The 16,444-nt window shown below is 56.5% G+C and overlaps 1 protein-coding gene across 1 annotated transcript in view; it reads left to right on the plus strand.

Moving 5' to 3' along the window:
* Window positions 1-6,298: 6,298 nt before the first annotated feature.
* The window catches only part of LOC133356206 (protein jagged-1-like), a 40,092-nt gene continuing 29,946 nt past the window's right edge, over window positions 6,299-16,444 (plus strand). Inside the window, exons 1-5 of the mRNA XM_061573582.1 lie at window positions 6,299-6,364; window positions 6,710-6,835; window positions 10,599-10,724; window positions 10,958-11,143; window positions 13,562-13,616. Coding sequence (XP_061429566.1) covers window positions 6,299-6,364; window positions 6,710-6,835; window positions 10,599-10,724; window positions 10,958-11,143; window positions 13,562-13,616 — 559 coding nt within the window. The remainder of the gene's footprint in view (window positions 6,365-6,709; window positions 6,836-10,598; window positions 10,725-10,957; window positions 11,144-13,561; window positions 13,617-16,444) is intronic.

Raw genomic sequence — 16,444 nt, forward strand, 5'->3', positions numbered from 1 at the left:
CTCCCCACGTGGTCTCCGTCTCCTCCCCACGTGGTCTCCGTCTCCTCCCCACGTGGTCTCCGTCTCCTCCCCACGTGGTCTCCGTCTCCTCCCCACGTGGTCTCCGTCTCCTCCCCACGTGGTCTCCGTCTCCTCCCCACGTGGTCTCCGTCTCCTCCCACGTGGTCTCCGTCTCCTCCCACGTGGTCTCCTTCTCCTCCCCACGTGGTCTCCGTCTCCTCCCACGTGGTCTCCGTCTCCTCCCCACGTGGTCTCCGTCTCCTCCCACGTGGTCTCCGTCTCCTCCCCACGTGGTCTCCGTCTCCTCCCACGTGGTCTCCGTCTCCTCCCCACGTGGTCTCCTTCTCCTCCCCACGTGGTCTCCTTCTCCTCCCCACGTGGTCTCCGTCTCTCCCCACGTGGTCTCCGTCTCCTCCCCACGTGGTCTCCGTCTCCTCCCCACGTGGTCTCCGTCTCCTCCCCACGTGGTCTCCGTCTCCTCCCACGTGGTCTCCGTCTCCTCCCCACGTGGTCTCCGTCTCCTCCCCACGTGGTCTCCGTCTCCTCCCCACGTGGTCTCCGTCTCCTCCCCACGTGGTCTCCGTCTCCTCCCCACGTGGTCTCCGTCTCCTCCCCACGTGGTCTCCGTCTCCTCCCCACGTGGTCTCCCTCCCCACGTTGTCTCCGTCTCCTCCCCACGTGGTCTCCGTCTCCTCCCCACGTGGTCTCCGTCTCCTCCCCACGTGGTCTCCGTCTCCTCCCCACGTGGTCTCCGTCTCCTCCCCACGTGGTCTCCGTCTCCTCCCCACGTGGTCTCCGTCTCCTCCCCACGTGGTCTCCGTCTCTTTATTGCCCCCCCCCCCCCGACATGCGAGTGGAGTTTGTCTCTCAGCTGCTCTGATACGAGAGCCACCGAGCCCCGACCCGAGGCGCCGCATTCCCCCGTGCCCTCAGTGCCGTGCGCTGAACGTCCGTGGTGAACGTCTGTTCACCACAATGGTTGGACACCGAATGGCTTTGCAATCAACACACAAAAGGCAAAGTTCCCCCGCATAGCCTTGATAGACTGTTGGGGCAAGTGCTGTCAGCCAGCACCGGTGCAGGCCGGCACTGTGGCACACGAGGGGGTGGGTGGTCAGCACCACGCCCGGCCGCCTTTGTCTCCCCAGTGGCGATGTTTTTACACACCGCAACGGGTACTAATTTGAGGCTGAGTCGACCTAGGGGATACCCAGGACCGGTTCAAATACTCGTCACGTGGTGTTGGCCGTGAACGGGAATCGAACTCGTGTCTCCGGGTTCGATAGCACAGTGAAGCGCTAACCACTACACCCACCGCTCTCACTCACCCACCACGACACACTGCCACCACCACCACCACAACACCACCACCCCACGATTACCCAACACACACCATCCAACACCATGACCACCACGTTGCACACCACCACACACACCACCACACCCACAACACCACCACCACCCCACGATTACCCAACACACACCATCCACACCATGACCACCACGTGCACACCACCACACACACCACCACACCCACAACACCACACCACCCCCACGATTACCCAACACACACCATCCACACCATGACCACCACGTGCACACCACCACACACACCACCACACCCACAACACCACCACCACCCCACGATTACCCAACACACACCATCCACACCATGACCACCACGTGCACAACCACCACACACCACCACCACACCCACAACACCACCACCACCCCACGATTACCCAACACACACCATCCACACCATGACCACCACGTGCACACCACCACACACACCACCACACCCACAACACCACCACCCCACGATTACCCAACACACACCATCCACACCATGACCACCACGTGCACACCACCACACACACCACCACACCCACAACACCACCACCACCCACCCTGCATCCGTGCGCCACCACCCATGGGGCTTCCTGCTTTTCTCAGCAACTCAGAAGCCGCACGTTGTTATTGTGCGGCTCTCGCTGGCAACCTCCGCTGTGCCCCTGCGTGTGTGTGTGAGTGTGTGTGAGTGCGTGTGTGAGCGTGTGTGTGAGCGTATGTGTGTGTGTGAGCCTGTGTGTGAGTGTGTGTGTGAGTGCGTGTGTGTGTGAGCCTGTGTGAGTGTATGAGGCTGTGTGAGTGTGTGTGAGAGTGTGTGAGAGTGAGTGTGTGTGAGAGTGCGTGTGTGTGAGAGTGTGAGAGTGAGTGTGTGACAGTGAATGTGTGTGACAGTGAGTGTCTGTGAGTGAGAGTGAGTGTGTGTGAGAGTGAGTGTGTGCGAGAGTGAGTGTGTGTGAGTGAGTGTGTGTGAGTGTGTCTGTGAGTGTGTGTGAGAGTGAGTGTGTGTGAGTGAGTGTGTGTGAGTGCGTGAGTATGCTTAAAAGTACACAATCTTTGTATCATAGGCGACGTTTCGGGCAATGGCCCTTCATTATATAATTGCCACGTTATATTTCCGTTACATTCCCGTTACATACCCGTTACATTCCCACCGCCAAGGAAGTCGATCCTGATCGCCTCCACAAATCGAATCGGTGTGGCCGGCCCACATTCACCACCACCACCATCATCATCTACTCCATCATCATCATCATCAGCGTCATCATCGGCGTCATCACCATACTCATCATCTACGTCATCGTCATCATCATCCTCCGGCGCCGTCATCATTGTCATCTACGTCATCATCACCATCATCTGGATCATCATCTTGCACCTCCATGGTCACCCAAGGCATCGTGAGCTGATCTTATTGTGATGGATATTGCGCCTTGCCGAAGGCGGCGAACAAACAATGAACTATTTACATCGCAGAACAGTGCGATGAGACGAGTTGATGAGTGTGATGATGATGCGTGAAAGAGAAGAAGATGATGATGAGAGTGTCGACGAGGCGTTGATGATGAGTGGGTGTGATGACGCACGGGGCAGGGACGTTGTGACGAGGGGATGGTTGTGATGGTGGTAGTGGTGGTGGTGATGGTGGTGGTGATGGTGGTGGTGATGATGGTGATGGTTGAAGTTGTGAAGAGGGGATGGTAGTGGTGATGATGTGAGGAGCTCACAAATCCTTAAAAGATCTGGGCAAAGTCCCATCGGTGAGCTCCTCCGGCAGGCAAGGCTGCGTTGGCTGGGTCATGTAGCCCACATGCCCAGCCACCGCATGCCTAAACAGCTTTTGTTCGGCCGGATCGAGGGGGCTAAACGGGCGCGGCACGGGCTAGAAAAGAGATGGAGTGATGTGGTACAGGAGGACGTGGAGCTGAGTGGACTTGCCGATGACTGGTACCAGCGGTGTCAAGATCGGCCTCTGTGGAGGAGGCACGTGAAGGACGCTACTGGGCAGTTGGAGGCAGTCGCCCTCCAGCAACAACGGAGGGCGGAGGAGCGACGCTCACAACAACGAGCGGAGCGCCAGGTGGCTAAAGCAAAGCAAGTTGGCACAGTAGGGGGCACAGGTGGTGCATCAGCCAGTCATCTCGGTCATCTCAGTCAGTCGACCCGTGGCACCTGGGTCTGCCCCGTGACCTCCTGCCAGCGGGCGTTCGACACTTCACGTGGCCTCAAGGTGCACATGGCCTGGCACAAGCGTCGTGGTGACGTCACCGCCACTTAGTGGCGAATGGCGGTTGTTATTGTTGGTGGTGATGGTTGAAGTTGTGAAGAGGGGATGGTGGTGATGGTGGTGGTGTTCAGTGATGGGGGAAGGTTGGGGAAAGAGGGGTGTGGCGAAGTGAGAGATGATGACAATCGGTGCGCGTGCGTGGAGGTGCGAAGGGAAGCGAGTGAGTGAGGCTGATTGATGGTTGGGGGTGAGGGGCAGAGCTTGTTCCAACGAGCGAGACGGAAGGGAATGGCGATTGGGCACAGGGAGGAGGGGGGACAGAGAGACAGAGAGAGAGCGACTTGTACACAGACACAGCAGAACACGACAGCACACATTCTGACTTCGATACACAACAGAGGAGATGGAATAAACTGCGTCTATTTAGTTTGTGTCCCCCCTTAGTTATTATTTAACAACAACAACCACCACACAGTGTGACTGTTGTCCATGTTGTCATCACCAACACATTCCACAGTGACACCCCATTCCCCGCTATACTTCATCAATGATCATCTTCGTGTTTGTAAACACACGGCTGCCCGCAAGGGGGCAGCCAAAGAGCGGCGCCGCCTGCGTCTCGCCGCCAACCAACCAACCCGCACTCGGCTCCGATGGGACCCACACGGAGACCCACACACTTAGAGACCCATAGACTCACGTAGAGACCCATAGACATACATAGAGACCCACACACTTACAGAGAGACCCATAGACTCACGTGGAGACCCACACACTTAGAGACCCATAGACTCACGTAGAGACCCATAGACATACATAGAGACCCACACACTTACAGAGAGACCCATAGACTCACATGGAGACCCACACACTTAGAGACCCATAGACTCACGTAGAGACCCATAGACATACATAGAGACCCACACACTTACAGAGAGACCCATAGACTCACATGGAGACCCACACACTTAGAGACCCATAGACTCACGTAGAGACCCATAGACATACATAGAGACCCACACACTTACAGACAGACCCGTAGACTCACATAGAGACCCACACACAGAGAGACCCGTAGACTCACATGGAGACCCACACACAGAGAGACCCATAGACTCACATGGAGACCCACACACAGAGAGACCCATAGACTCACATAGAGACCCACACACAGAGAGACCCATAGACTCACATGGAGACCCACACACAGAGAGACCCATAGACTCACATGGAGACCTACACACAGAGAGACCCATAGACTCACATGGAGACCCACACACAGAGAGACCCATAGACTCACATAGAGACCCACACACAGACCCATAGACTCACATAGAGACCCATAGACTTACATAGAGACCCATAGACTTACATAGAGACCCATAGACTTACATAGAGATCATAGACTTACATAGAGACCCATATACTGACATAGAGACCCATATAATTCCATAGAGACCCATAGACTTACATAGAGACCCATATACTTACATAGAGACCCATATACTTACATAGAGACCCACAGATTTACATAGAGACCCATAGACTTACACAGAGACCCATAGACGTACACAGAGACCCATAGACTTACACAGAGACCCATAGACTTACACAGAGACCCATAGACTTACACAGAGACCCATAGACTTACATAGAGACCCATAGACTTACATAGATACCCATAGACTTACATAGAGACCCATAGACTTACATAGAGACCCATAGACTTGCACAGAGACCCATAGACTTACACAGAGACCCATAGACTTACACAGAGACCCATAGACTTACATAGAGACCCATAGACTCATACAGAGACCCATAGACTCACACAGATACCCATAGACTTACATAGAGACCCATATACTGACAGAGACCCACAGATTTGCATAGAGACTTATAGACTTACACAGAGACCCATAGACTTACATAGAGACCCATAGACTCCCATAGAGACCCATAGACTTACATAGAGACCCATAGCCCACATTGTTGTATCGCTGTTAATCAGATCAATTACCTCACCCCCACCCCGCCCCCCCCGGCCGTGCCCCCCGCTAGGGGGCGAGGCGGGGCGTGTCCCTGCTGCGTGTTCCTGCTGCGGGCAGTGGGCGACTCCCGGTGAGATCCGGGCTCAGTCGAGGCGAGTACAGAGACGCACAGACACCACCACAACAACAGCAGCCTGCTGCTGGTGCTGCTGCTGCTGCTGGTGCTGCTGCTGGTGCTGCTGCGTTAGGTGTGGATCTGATGCTGCTGCTGCTGGGTGAGGTGTGGATCTGATGCTGCTGCTGGGTTAGCTGTGGATCTTAATGCTGCTGGTGCTGATTGAACTATTGAGTATGACAAGCCCGATGCTGCAGCTATAGCTTGTTCCACCACTGATTTATCATCTGCTGCTGCTGCAGCTGGACCCGACTGCCATCGTCACTGCTGCTGTCACGAGTGGTGGTGGTGCTCATTGAGCTGCTTTTGGTGAATACATTGATCTTATTGCCTCTCCTAAAACGTCTCACTGCTATTATTGCTGGTGGCTGTAATACTATTAACGGATGCTAGTGCTGCTGGTGCTGCCGCTAGGGCTCTGTTAGTGTTTCTGCTGCTGCTGGTGCTGGTGCTGCCGGTGCTGGTGCTGCTGCTGTTGCTGCAAGTGCTCATGGAGCAGCGGCACCACCGTCAGCCAAACGGATTGCGCTTGCTGATCTGATGATGTCTGCGCCGATGGTCACTCGGCGTGAGGAGGTGGAGGAGGTGGTGGAGGAGGAGGCACCGTTGTTTGGCACGAGGGTGCCCCCCACCGCACCGGCGACCCCCAGAAGTGGACCCCGGCAGAGGGCCTTGGGTGCCCCGGCGCGACCACGTGACCAGTGGTGGTGGGCGGCGGTGCGGGGGGTCCCCTCGCCCCCCAGAAGAGTCGCGCTGGACGGCGGCGACCCCCAGGGCGCACGGAACCTCGGGGAACCGAGCAAGCTCCATGGAGCCTGCAGGGATCCCTCCCTCTACAGGGGCCCCTCCTCCTGCAGGGACCCCCCCTCCTCCTCCTGCTGCTACGGGGACCCCCCCTCCTCCTCCTCCTCCTGCTACGGGGACCCCCCCTCCTCCTCCTCCTCCTGCTACGGGGACCCCCCCTCCTCCTCCTGCTGCTACGGGGACCCCGGTGTGAGCCCCGTGGCCGCTCGGCCGAGGCGGGGGGTCGCGGCCTTCGGCCCCCACGTCGCCGCGTGCCTCTGGGCGGTGCTGCTGTGCGCGCGACTGCAGGTGACGTCACCCGCACCTACAGCACCTACACTGACGTCACTTACACCTACAGCACCTGCACTGACGTCACTTACACCTACAGCACCTGCACTGACGTCACCTACACCTACAGCACCTGTACTGACGTCACCTACACCTACAGCACCTGCACTGACGTCACTTACACCTACAGCACCTGTACTGACGTCACCTACACCTACAGCACCTGCAATGACGTCACCTACAGCACCTGCACTGACGTCACCTGCACCTACAGCACCTGCACTGACGTCACCCACACCTACAGCACCTGCACTGACGTCACCTACACCTGCACTGACGTCACCTACACCTACAGCACCTGTACTGACGTCACCTACACCTATAGCACCTGCACTGACGTCACCTGCACCTACAGCACCTGTACTGACGTCACTTACACCTACAGCACCTGCACTGACGTCACCCACACCTACAGCACCTGCACTGACGTCACCTTCACCTGTACTGACGTCACCTGCACCTACAGCACCTGCACTGACGTCACCCACACCTACAGCACCTACACTGACGTCACCCACACCTACAGCACCTGCACTGACGCCATCTACAGCACCTGCACTGACGTCACCTGCACCTACAGCACCTGCACTAACGTCACCTACACCTACAGCACCCGTACTGACGTCACCGACAGACCTAGAGCACCTGTACTGACGTCACTTGCACCTACAGCACCTGTACTGACGTCACCTGCACCTATAGCAGCTGTACTACTAACAGCGACAGCACCTGTACTACCAACACCAACACATTACATTCTTTACACATCCCATCTGTAGCACGGCCTTCTGGGAGTGCGTCATTTCAGCGACATTGGTTCAACACAAGTCGAACTCTAGGCCGGTTCTGACAATCAGTGTCTCATCAGCAGTGAGTCTCACTTGAATCGGACGCTGATGAAGCTGCCAGATGTGTAGTTGCAGGCAAGGGGCCCTCGGAGTGTTTCAGTTTTCAGTTTCATGTATTTGGTGTAGCCCTGTGAGCCATTCGGTTCTTGAATCGGATGCAGCCGCAACAAACAAAAACAGGAACAAGAAACATCTTAAAGTGGCTAAGCGCAAACAAAAAAATCCAGGAAAAAACAGCAAAGTCTTCCAGAAAAAGCACCGTATATCACCGCTGTGTGCAAAAATCCCAGTGGGGTGCAAGTCAAACAATAACCAAGAGCGAAAGAGGGCCCATGCGTTCTGCAAAGACCCAAGTGTCTACACAGGTTGTTTCGAAACAGATGTGAAGACTTATATGGGACTATCGTTTTTAATGGGAAAAGAACGGATGATACTACACTGTAACGTGATCATTGTCAACGCTACGCCTGGAATCTTCTCCAGGTGGTCTCCAGAGCCGAGAGGAGGCGGCACATTTCTCGTGGCGTTGTTGCAAATTCTCAGAAGTGTTAATAACATTGTGACGCATCCTGTATATGTATATATATACATGTATTTATTGACAGTTTTCGGCACAGCAAGGGAGACATTCATTCTTAGTTTTCGCGACGACTGTGACGCTGCAATGTGGTGGTTTAAAGTCTGTCTCGGGAGACGCTGATTGTCCACCACTGCCCGGTCTAAGTCGTAAACTAAACTAAAACTCAACTAATTTTATTTACCAGGTAAGACCCCACTGACCCCTATTGTGGCTCTTTGTCAGAAGCGACCTGGCAATCACAAATGATGGCTCAACGAAGTCGCGGCTTACCATCATCATCATCATCACGTGGACATTTATAGCAGCTGAATACTCCAAAAGCGTGATGTCGATTCTAAATGTGGAGGGAAAACACCGGAGGACCCGGAGATAAATCCACGCGACCACTGGGAGAGAGACACGCAAACTCCAAATATACAGCAGCAGGCGTCAGGGTCGGGATCGAACCCACGACCTCCTGTATACCAGGCGAGGTAGTTAACATCTCCTAGCCACCGTGATGATGATGAGAGAGAGACACGCAAACTCCAAATATACAGCAGCAAGCGTCAAGGTCGGGATCGAACCCACGACCTCCTGTAGACCAGGCGAGGTAGTTAACATCTCCTAGCCACCATGATGATGATTGAGAGAGAAAGACACGCAAACTCCAAATATACAGCAGCAAGCGTCAAGGTCGGGATCGAACCCACGACCTCCTGTAGACCAGGCGAGGTAGTTAACATCTCCTAGCCACCGTGATGATGATTGAGAGAGAGAGACTCGAAAACTCCAAATATACAGCAGCAGGCGTCAAGGTCAGGATCGAACCCACGACCTCCTGTACACCAGGCGAGGTAGTTAACGTCTCCTAGCCACCGTGGCGTGCTCGTCCCAGCGCCGGTGGTGACTTCCCATGCTCCACGTGCGTTCGTCTTAGACCTCAGACGCCGTGGCAACTGCGCCCGAGGCCTCTGTGATCCCCGTGATCCGGCGATGTCCCCAGTAATACCGGCTTGGCCGTGCTCAGACCGGGGCCAGCGGGCTGGAGGAGGGGGATGAGGATGAGCAGAGGAGGAGGAGCAGGCAGGGTGAGTGGGAGGGGGTGGGGGGAGGCTAGGGGAGGTCACGGAGTGGTCGAGGAGGCGGGGAGGGAACGGGGACGTCAGGTAGCGCAGACGCGTACTTGACCGTTACATTGAGAGACGGAGATTAGAACACGTGGATTAGAGACCCAAACACAGGTTAGTGACATTATATTGATCTCCACCCAACAGCAGATAGAACACTGTGACCTCTATCCAGCAGTGGATAGAAAATGTCGCTCTCCACGCAGCAGCGGATGGAGCATCACCATGATGAAAGCATCGGAGACCGACAGCGAAACCCTTGGTTGAGAGAACACGAGCAGGTTAGAGACATCGCGCGGATAGAACGCGACGGTGATACAACCGCGGACACCGTCGGTGTTGGGGCCGCCTCTCTTCACGTCCCCGACGCGAAGCGCTCAGCGACACGGAGGCGCTCGCGCGGAACGAGACCTTGAGTCGGGCAGGCAAAGGTGGTGATCGTTGATTGTTGTTACAACAGCTAGGGCACACGCACATACACACATTCACACACACATACACACCCACACACACACCCACACACCCACCCACACACACATACCTACACCCACACACACACACCCACACACACCCGCACACACCCACAAAAAACAAAGACAAAGATCCCACATATAGCCTGAACAGACTGCTGGGGCAAGTGCTGTTAGCAAGCACCTATGAAGGCCGGCACGGCACACGAGGGGGTGGGTGGCCAGCACCACGCCCGACCGCCTTTGTCTCCCCAGTGGCGATGTTTACTTCCCACCGCACCAGATCATCAATTGAGGCTCTGTAATTTCGTGTTTTTCCAGTAAACAATTTACAACTGTACACGAGGCACGACGATGATCATGTATGTTGCATGTATGTTGGCATATATGTATGTTGCATGTATGTCTGTTGACCTTTTTTCGCACCGTACGTTGCCAACCACCGCGCTAATTAGAGGTGCGGGAGAAGGACAACAAATGAACACAACAACAACACAACAACAACAACAACACAACAACAACAACAAGCAGTTCTAGAGAAATTAGTTTTCAATTTTAGATAACAGATGATCACGACATGACGATATGATCATCACGACACGACGATATGATCACGACATGACACCGACGATGCGATCATCGCTGACCTAGTATCTTACGATGTGTATCGCGGTAATATCGCGCGCTGTCTATCGTCGGCGTGTGCCCCCGCAGCTCGCTGAGCCCGCGGGGAACTTCGAGGTGCGGCTGCTGTCGCTGCGGAACCCGCGCGGGCAACTCGCCACGGGCCGCTGCTGCGACGGGGCTCGCGGGGACACGCCGGAAGGGGCGCGCTGCCAGGTGAGGGGGGGGGGGGGGTCGTGACCCCTGACATCCAGGAGCAGGGGGGGGTCGCCGTGACCCCTGACACCCAGGAGCACGGGGGGGGGGGTCACGGCCCTCGAGGAACGTCACCCCCACAGCTCAGCGGGCCTTTACCTGGTCAAATAGAAATAGTTAGTTCGTTAGTTTCACGTGCGCGTGTGTGTGCGTGTGTGTGTGTATGCGTGTGTGTGTGTGCGTGTGTGTGGCAGGACGCGTGCGACACGTACCTGCGTGCGTGTCTGCGCGAGTACCTGGAGTGGCGTGACGTCGCCGTGGCCCCGGGGCCCTGCGCGTACGGAACGGCGGCGTCGCGCGTCCTCGCCGGGGACTCGGCCGAGCTGAGCCGGCGCTCCAAGGCCGGCAAGATGGCGATCCCCTTCGACTTCGCCTGGCCGGTGAGGCGCGCCGGCCTTCCCCCCCCCCCCCCCCCGCGCCCTCGTCGCGGTGGCTCGGAGATGTTGACTACCTCGCCCGGTGTGCAGGAGGTCGTGGGTTTGATCCGGACCCTGACGCCTGCTGGGTCGGGATCGAACCCACGACCTCCTGCGTACCGGGCGAGGGAGTTAACATCTCATAGCCACCGTGGCGCTCAAGTCGACGCGAATCCAACCACCGCCGGCTGAATTCGGTCGTGAGAATCGCCTGCTTGACGTTGGTGAGCGAGCTGCCGCTACGACAGCAACAACGACGACAACAACAACGATGACAACGACGACAACAAGGACAACGACGACGACAACAACGACGACAATGACAACGACAACAACAATGATGGCAACGACAACAATGACAACAACAACGATGACAACAACGACGACAACAACAACAGCAGCGATAACGCGACGCGTCGTTAAACGCCTGCACGCGCGACAAGCTCGTTTTGTTCGGCCGCGTCGGGTGGTGGAGGTTTTAAAAAACATTTTTTTATTGAACCCAAATCAACAGTCACAGCAGAGCTATCAGCACAGTTGCGTGCGTACGGCACGAAAGAAGTCCAACGTACGTACTACATATGTAGACAGCATCAATATGTATTGGAAGTTTGCCCTCTGGGTAGGCTTTCCTCTCTTAACAGGAGCTAGTTAACCCGTTTGACGTACACGTATGTACACATGTACGTCATCGGAAAACGGGAAAAGGTGTAGCAGGTTCGTCTTCTAACCAAGACAGGGGATGGGGATCAGAAGAGTGCGGGGTCTGGGGTGGAAGGGGGTGGAGGGTTCTTAACGACACAACTGCTGTCTACTTCGTTACCGTGGCCTAACCCAAGGATACATTACGGACCGTACAATAACTGCTGGATTATCGCCGTCCCGTGGACACCTCGCAGTGCGGGAACTTGACACGGATCTCTGCGTGATCCACCAACCCTTGCCTCCGAAGCGCCGGGTTGTAAATGGGCGCTGGGTTGGGGACGAGTCGCCGCTCCGAGCGCCCTTCGCGCTGTGAGACAGCGAGAGACAGACACGGGAGAGAAGGCGCAGAGAGAGAGAGGGGAGAGAGAGACGGGGGGGGGGGGGAGGGAGGGAGAGAGGGGGAGAGACAAGGGGGGGAGAGAGGAGAGAGACAAGGGGGGGGGAGGGAGGGAGAGGGAGCTGATTGAAGTCTGCACAGCCATGGGGGAGCCAATTAAGTTGGCTCAGAGCCACGATCACCCTCACCACCCTCACCACTCCTCACCACCCACCCCGCCCCTCACCACCCTCACCACTCCTCACCACCCACCCCTCACCACCCTCCCTATTCCTCACCACCCACCCCACCCCTCACCACTCTCCTCAACCCTCACCACCCCTCACCGCCCTCCCCACGTGGGGGAGGGGGGGGAAGTTCATCACGTGGTGGTCAATCCCGACTTTTTGTATGTTTATTTATCAGAGCTGGAATTTAGCCAAATTAACCTTTCCCCTTCCGAGACGTCTGCAAGTTGCAGGGTGATGGTGTCCCATTCACCGCCGATCTCGGAACGCGCGAGCGGGTTCAGCGTTAATTTTATTTAGAGAGGCGTCGTTATTACTCACCGCAGAGAACTCTAGCGACACGACCACCGCACTCTGTGATGGCTGGCGCCAAACTGTGCCACACGCCATCCCGCATAGCCTCGGTGCCGATAAAGTTATTTTACTTCATTGTAATTGTTTTTTTACCCTTTTATCTGGCAACAAAACTGACACCTTTTTTACAAGGAGTCATGTTTGCATTGACCACAATATCTGCAGTCGGAATGCAAACAAAAAACACAACTCTGATAATGTGTGCACTGTCCTTGAAGTTGATTGGTCCACACCCAAGACAGCTTTCCTTAGTGCCTAGTCTCACATGGGTTGGACCAGATTACGCCAAAAGGCGCACAACTCAAAGACAATGCACCATCAGAGTATGAGAGCTCTGGGTTAAGCATTTACACCATTGGAACCTCATTTGCCAGTAGCAAATGAGGTTCCAATGGTGTTACTTCATTGTATTTTTCTTCCGGTTTGGTTCTGACGACATACACGTACATCATCAGAACGGAACCATGAGAAAAACCTCGATGATGCACGTGCGTACGTCATCGGAAACGGGAGAGGGTTGAGCGCGGAAACCAACATTGTTGCACGCACTTTGTGTATGTCGGTTGCGGTCCGTCAGTGACGGGGGCCTTAAGCTCCCCCCCCCCCCCCACGTCTGTTGGGCAGCGGCCCCACACCGCGGGGAGGCTCCCGGCTCGGCAAGCGCCGACCTCTGACCCGACCGGCCGGGCTCCCCGCTCGCTCCAGTAACGCCGACTCCGTGTTCCCGTCCCTCCCCTGTCGTCTTCTTCTTCTCCGCAGACGTCCTTCACCCTCATCCTCGAGGCGTGGGACTACGACAACGACACGGCACAGGGTGAGAGTGAGCGGGCACAGGGCGAGAGTGAGTGGGCACAGGGTGGGAGTGAGTGGGCACAGGGCGAGAGTGAGTGGGCACAGGGTGGGAGTGAGTGGGCACAGGGCGAGAGTGAGTGGGCACAGGGTGGGAGTGAGTGGGCACAGGGCGAGAGTAAGTGGGCACAGGGTGGGAGTGAGTGGGCACAGGGCGAGAGTAAGTGGGCACAGGGTGGGAGTGAGTGGGCACAGGGCGAGAGTGAGTGGGCACAGGGCGAGAGTGAGTGGGCACAGGGTAGTTGTGATGATGGACTTAGACCGGTCATCAATGACTCTGATCAACGTGGCAAGATTCCAGATCTTGAGAATTAAAAAATTTCGGTCGGAGCTCTGCGGTGCCGGCAAAAGCGCGCCGCCCAGCTCCGTGGGGATAAAAATAAAGTTTGAATGGAAGGGGCGGCACTTGAAAGGGATCTCAGAAGTAGTTCCATGACATCCACTCCAGCGGGACGCTCTCCGGCGCGCGCGGCGATGGGCCCAGCTCCGTGGGACTTTCCGGGCGGAACCTCGTGACGCCAGAAGGCCGGCAGCGGAGTTTTGGGAAAGACACAAAAAAACACGACGGTTTGGGGGGAAAAGGGCAAAAAATTGTTTGGTGAAGTTTTATTTTTGACAAAACGAGAGCGCGGGCGCGTGCCGGGTGCAGCTATTTAAAGCCGCACCCCCCCCCCCCCCCCCCCCATTGTTCCTCGTCGTCACTTTGTTCCCCGCGGTGCAATTTCGGCACAAAACGAAAGTTGATCCCACGTCGGAATTGCTCGATTCTCCACGGTGAGGGTGGTGACCGTCATCTCGATCGTGATCTCGTTGTCGTCATCCTCATCGTCGTCATCATCGTCGTCATCATCGTCGTCGTCGTCGTCGCCTTCATCTTCATCATTGTCGTCATCGTCGTCGCCTTCATCTTCACCATCGTCGTCATCGTCATCGGCCTCCTCCGTGTCGTGACATCCGCGCTGGCCGCAGGCAAAATAACCCCAAGCAGGGCAGCCTGGGGCTTTTTGTTGTTTGTTTGAAATTCTACAAGTTAAATATTGCGAATAATTGCCCACAATTTGACCTCGATCCGGCGATCATACTCAGAGCTAGAATTTTGCCAAATGAAGTGCCGGAGAAAATTTACCGTGATGGTGTTTTTCGTTTGTGATGCTCGCTGGTGACCGGGATGAGACGGCGGATAAACCCTGGATTCAAACCCAAGAGGTCAGCGACGCTGGCTCTGCGCTCCCACCTATTAGCCACACCCGGGCCCTTTCTGTTACACAAGTGAGCCATGGTTGTTTCTGTTCCACCGCACATCTGAACCGTGGTGCCAGAGCCGTGCCGTGCCAGCCCAGCGCGGCTCAGGAAGCGTCGGCGGTGTTTTTCCACTGCAGAACCCGAGCCGTGCCGCCGACGAACGCGGTAACCATGTCAGCGTAACGCGTTCACGCGTGCCCACTGACTCAACCGCGAATGTGTACGATGAAAATCATTGAGCACGCCCCTGGCCCTGCTCGGCCAAGCGAGCCAGCTCCAGATGGCGGTGGAAAACCCAACCGTACCGCGAGGGTTCGGCGCTGGCACGGGCTCGGATGTGCCGATGGAAGAACGAGGAAATCGATCACTGATCGGGACACGGTTTGGCCAGGCTGGGCAGCCGTGGAGGGGGGGCACCCTGGGGTGTTGGGCAGAGCCCCCCCCCCCCCCCCCAGGGGTGTTGGCCAGAGCCCCCCTCCCTCCCCCGGTTCTCACAACCGTCATGGAAACGAGACAGGTCGCCGGCAGAAGCTGCCCGCGGGGCGATGACTCAATCGGCCCGTGAGCAGCAACGGCGGCGGCAGGAAGCGGCTGACGTGAGACGCCAGGACAGGCGACCCGCGAGTTTGACGACGCGGCCTCGCGGCGTGCAGACGAAGGCGGCGGTCTGGGGAGCGGCGGGGGAGTTCGGCTCGCTCCGCCGCGTCATCCTGCCACGTGCTGCTCGAGGCGTGTGCCTCTGGTAGGGTTCGGCGTGTGAGACATAAGCAATTAGGTTTATAATAGACAATGCAGGTTTCTTGTTTGGGTGAGATCGCGTAAATATTTAAATGTGTCGTTAAACCCACCACCACCCAACACAGCCAACTAGTGAGGGTTGTCACGTAAACAGAACATGGACAATTCGTCACGAGTACAGCACTAACCGGTTGTGTGTTGGAGAGCCAAGCCACAACGTTTACAATCTGAGTGTACGACGTTTCGCCACTAATTACAACCAGCTCCATCAGGCGCTCAGCAGCCAGATTAGTGGAGGAACTGTCCTCCCCTTTCGTTCCTTGAATAGAGGGTTAGGTGCGATGACGTCACTTGTGAGCCCTTCACGTGCTAATTGGGAGTGGGGGGGTGGGGGTAATGAATACACACGAATTACAATGGGGGTCCCATTACCGTCTGTCTGGGTTATTCACGCGGTTCAGACGCTCAGACGCCACGTGCTGTGGATACCTTCCCCGAGGCATCAAGTCTGCTCGTGGCCAGGTCACGTGGCTCTCACGGATGAAGGGCTGCGGGCACACGCGCGGTGGTGTGGGGGGCGGTGGTGGGGGGTGGTGGGGGGATGGTGGGGGGGTGGTGGGGGGTGGTGGGGGGTGGTGTGGGGTGTGGGGGGGTTGGTGGGGGTGGTCGGTGTGTGGGGGTGGTGTGGGGGGTGGTGTGGGGGGTGGTGGGGTGGTGTGGGGGGTGGTGGGGGGGTGGTGGGGTGGTGGTGGGTAGGGGGTGGTGGGTAGGGGGGTGGTGGTGGTGGGGGGGGGGGGTGGTGGGGGGGTGGTG

Source organism: Lethenteron reissneri, chromosome 53, assembly GCF_015708825.2.
Source record: "Lethenteron reissneri isolate LAM-NWPU_2019-01 chromosome 53, ASM1570882v1, whole genome shotgun sequence".
Taxonomy (NCBI): Eukaryota; Metazoa; Chordata; class Hyperoartia; order Petromyzontiformes; family Petromyzontidae; genus Lethenteron; species Lethenteron reissneri.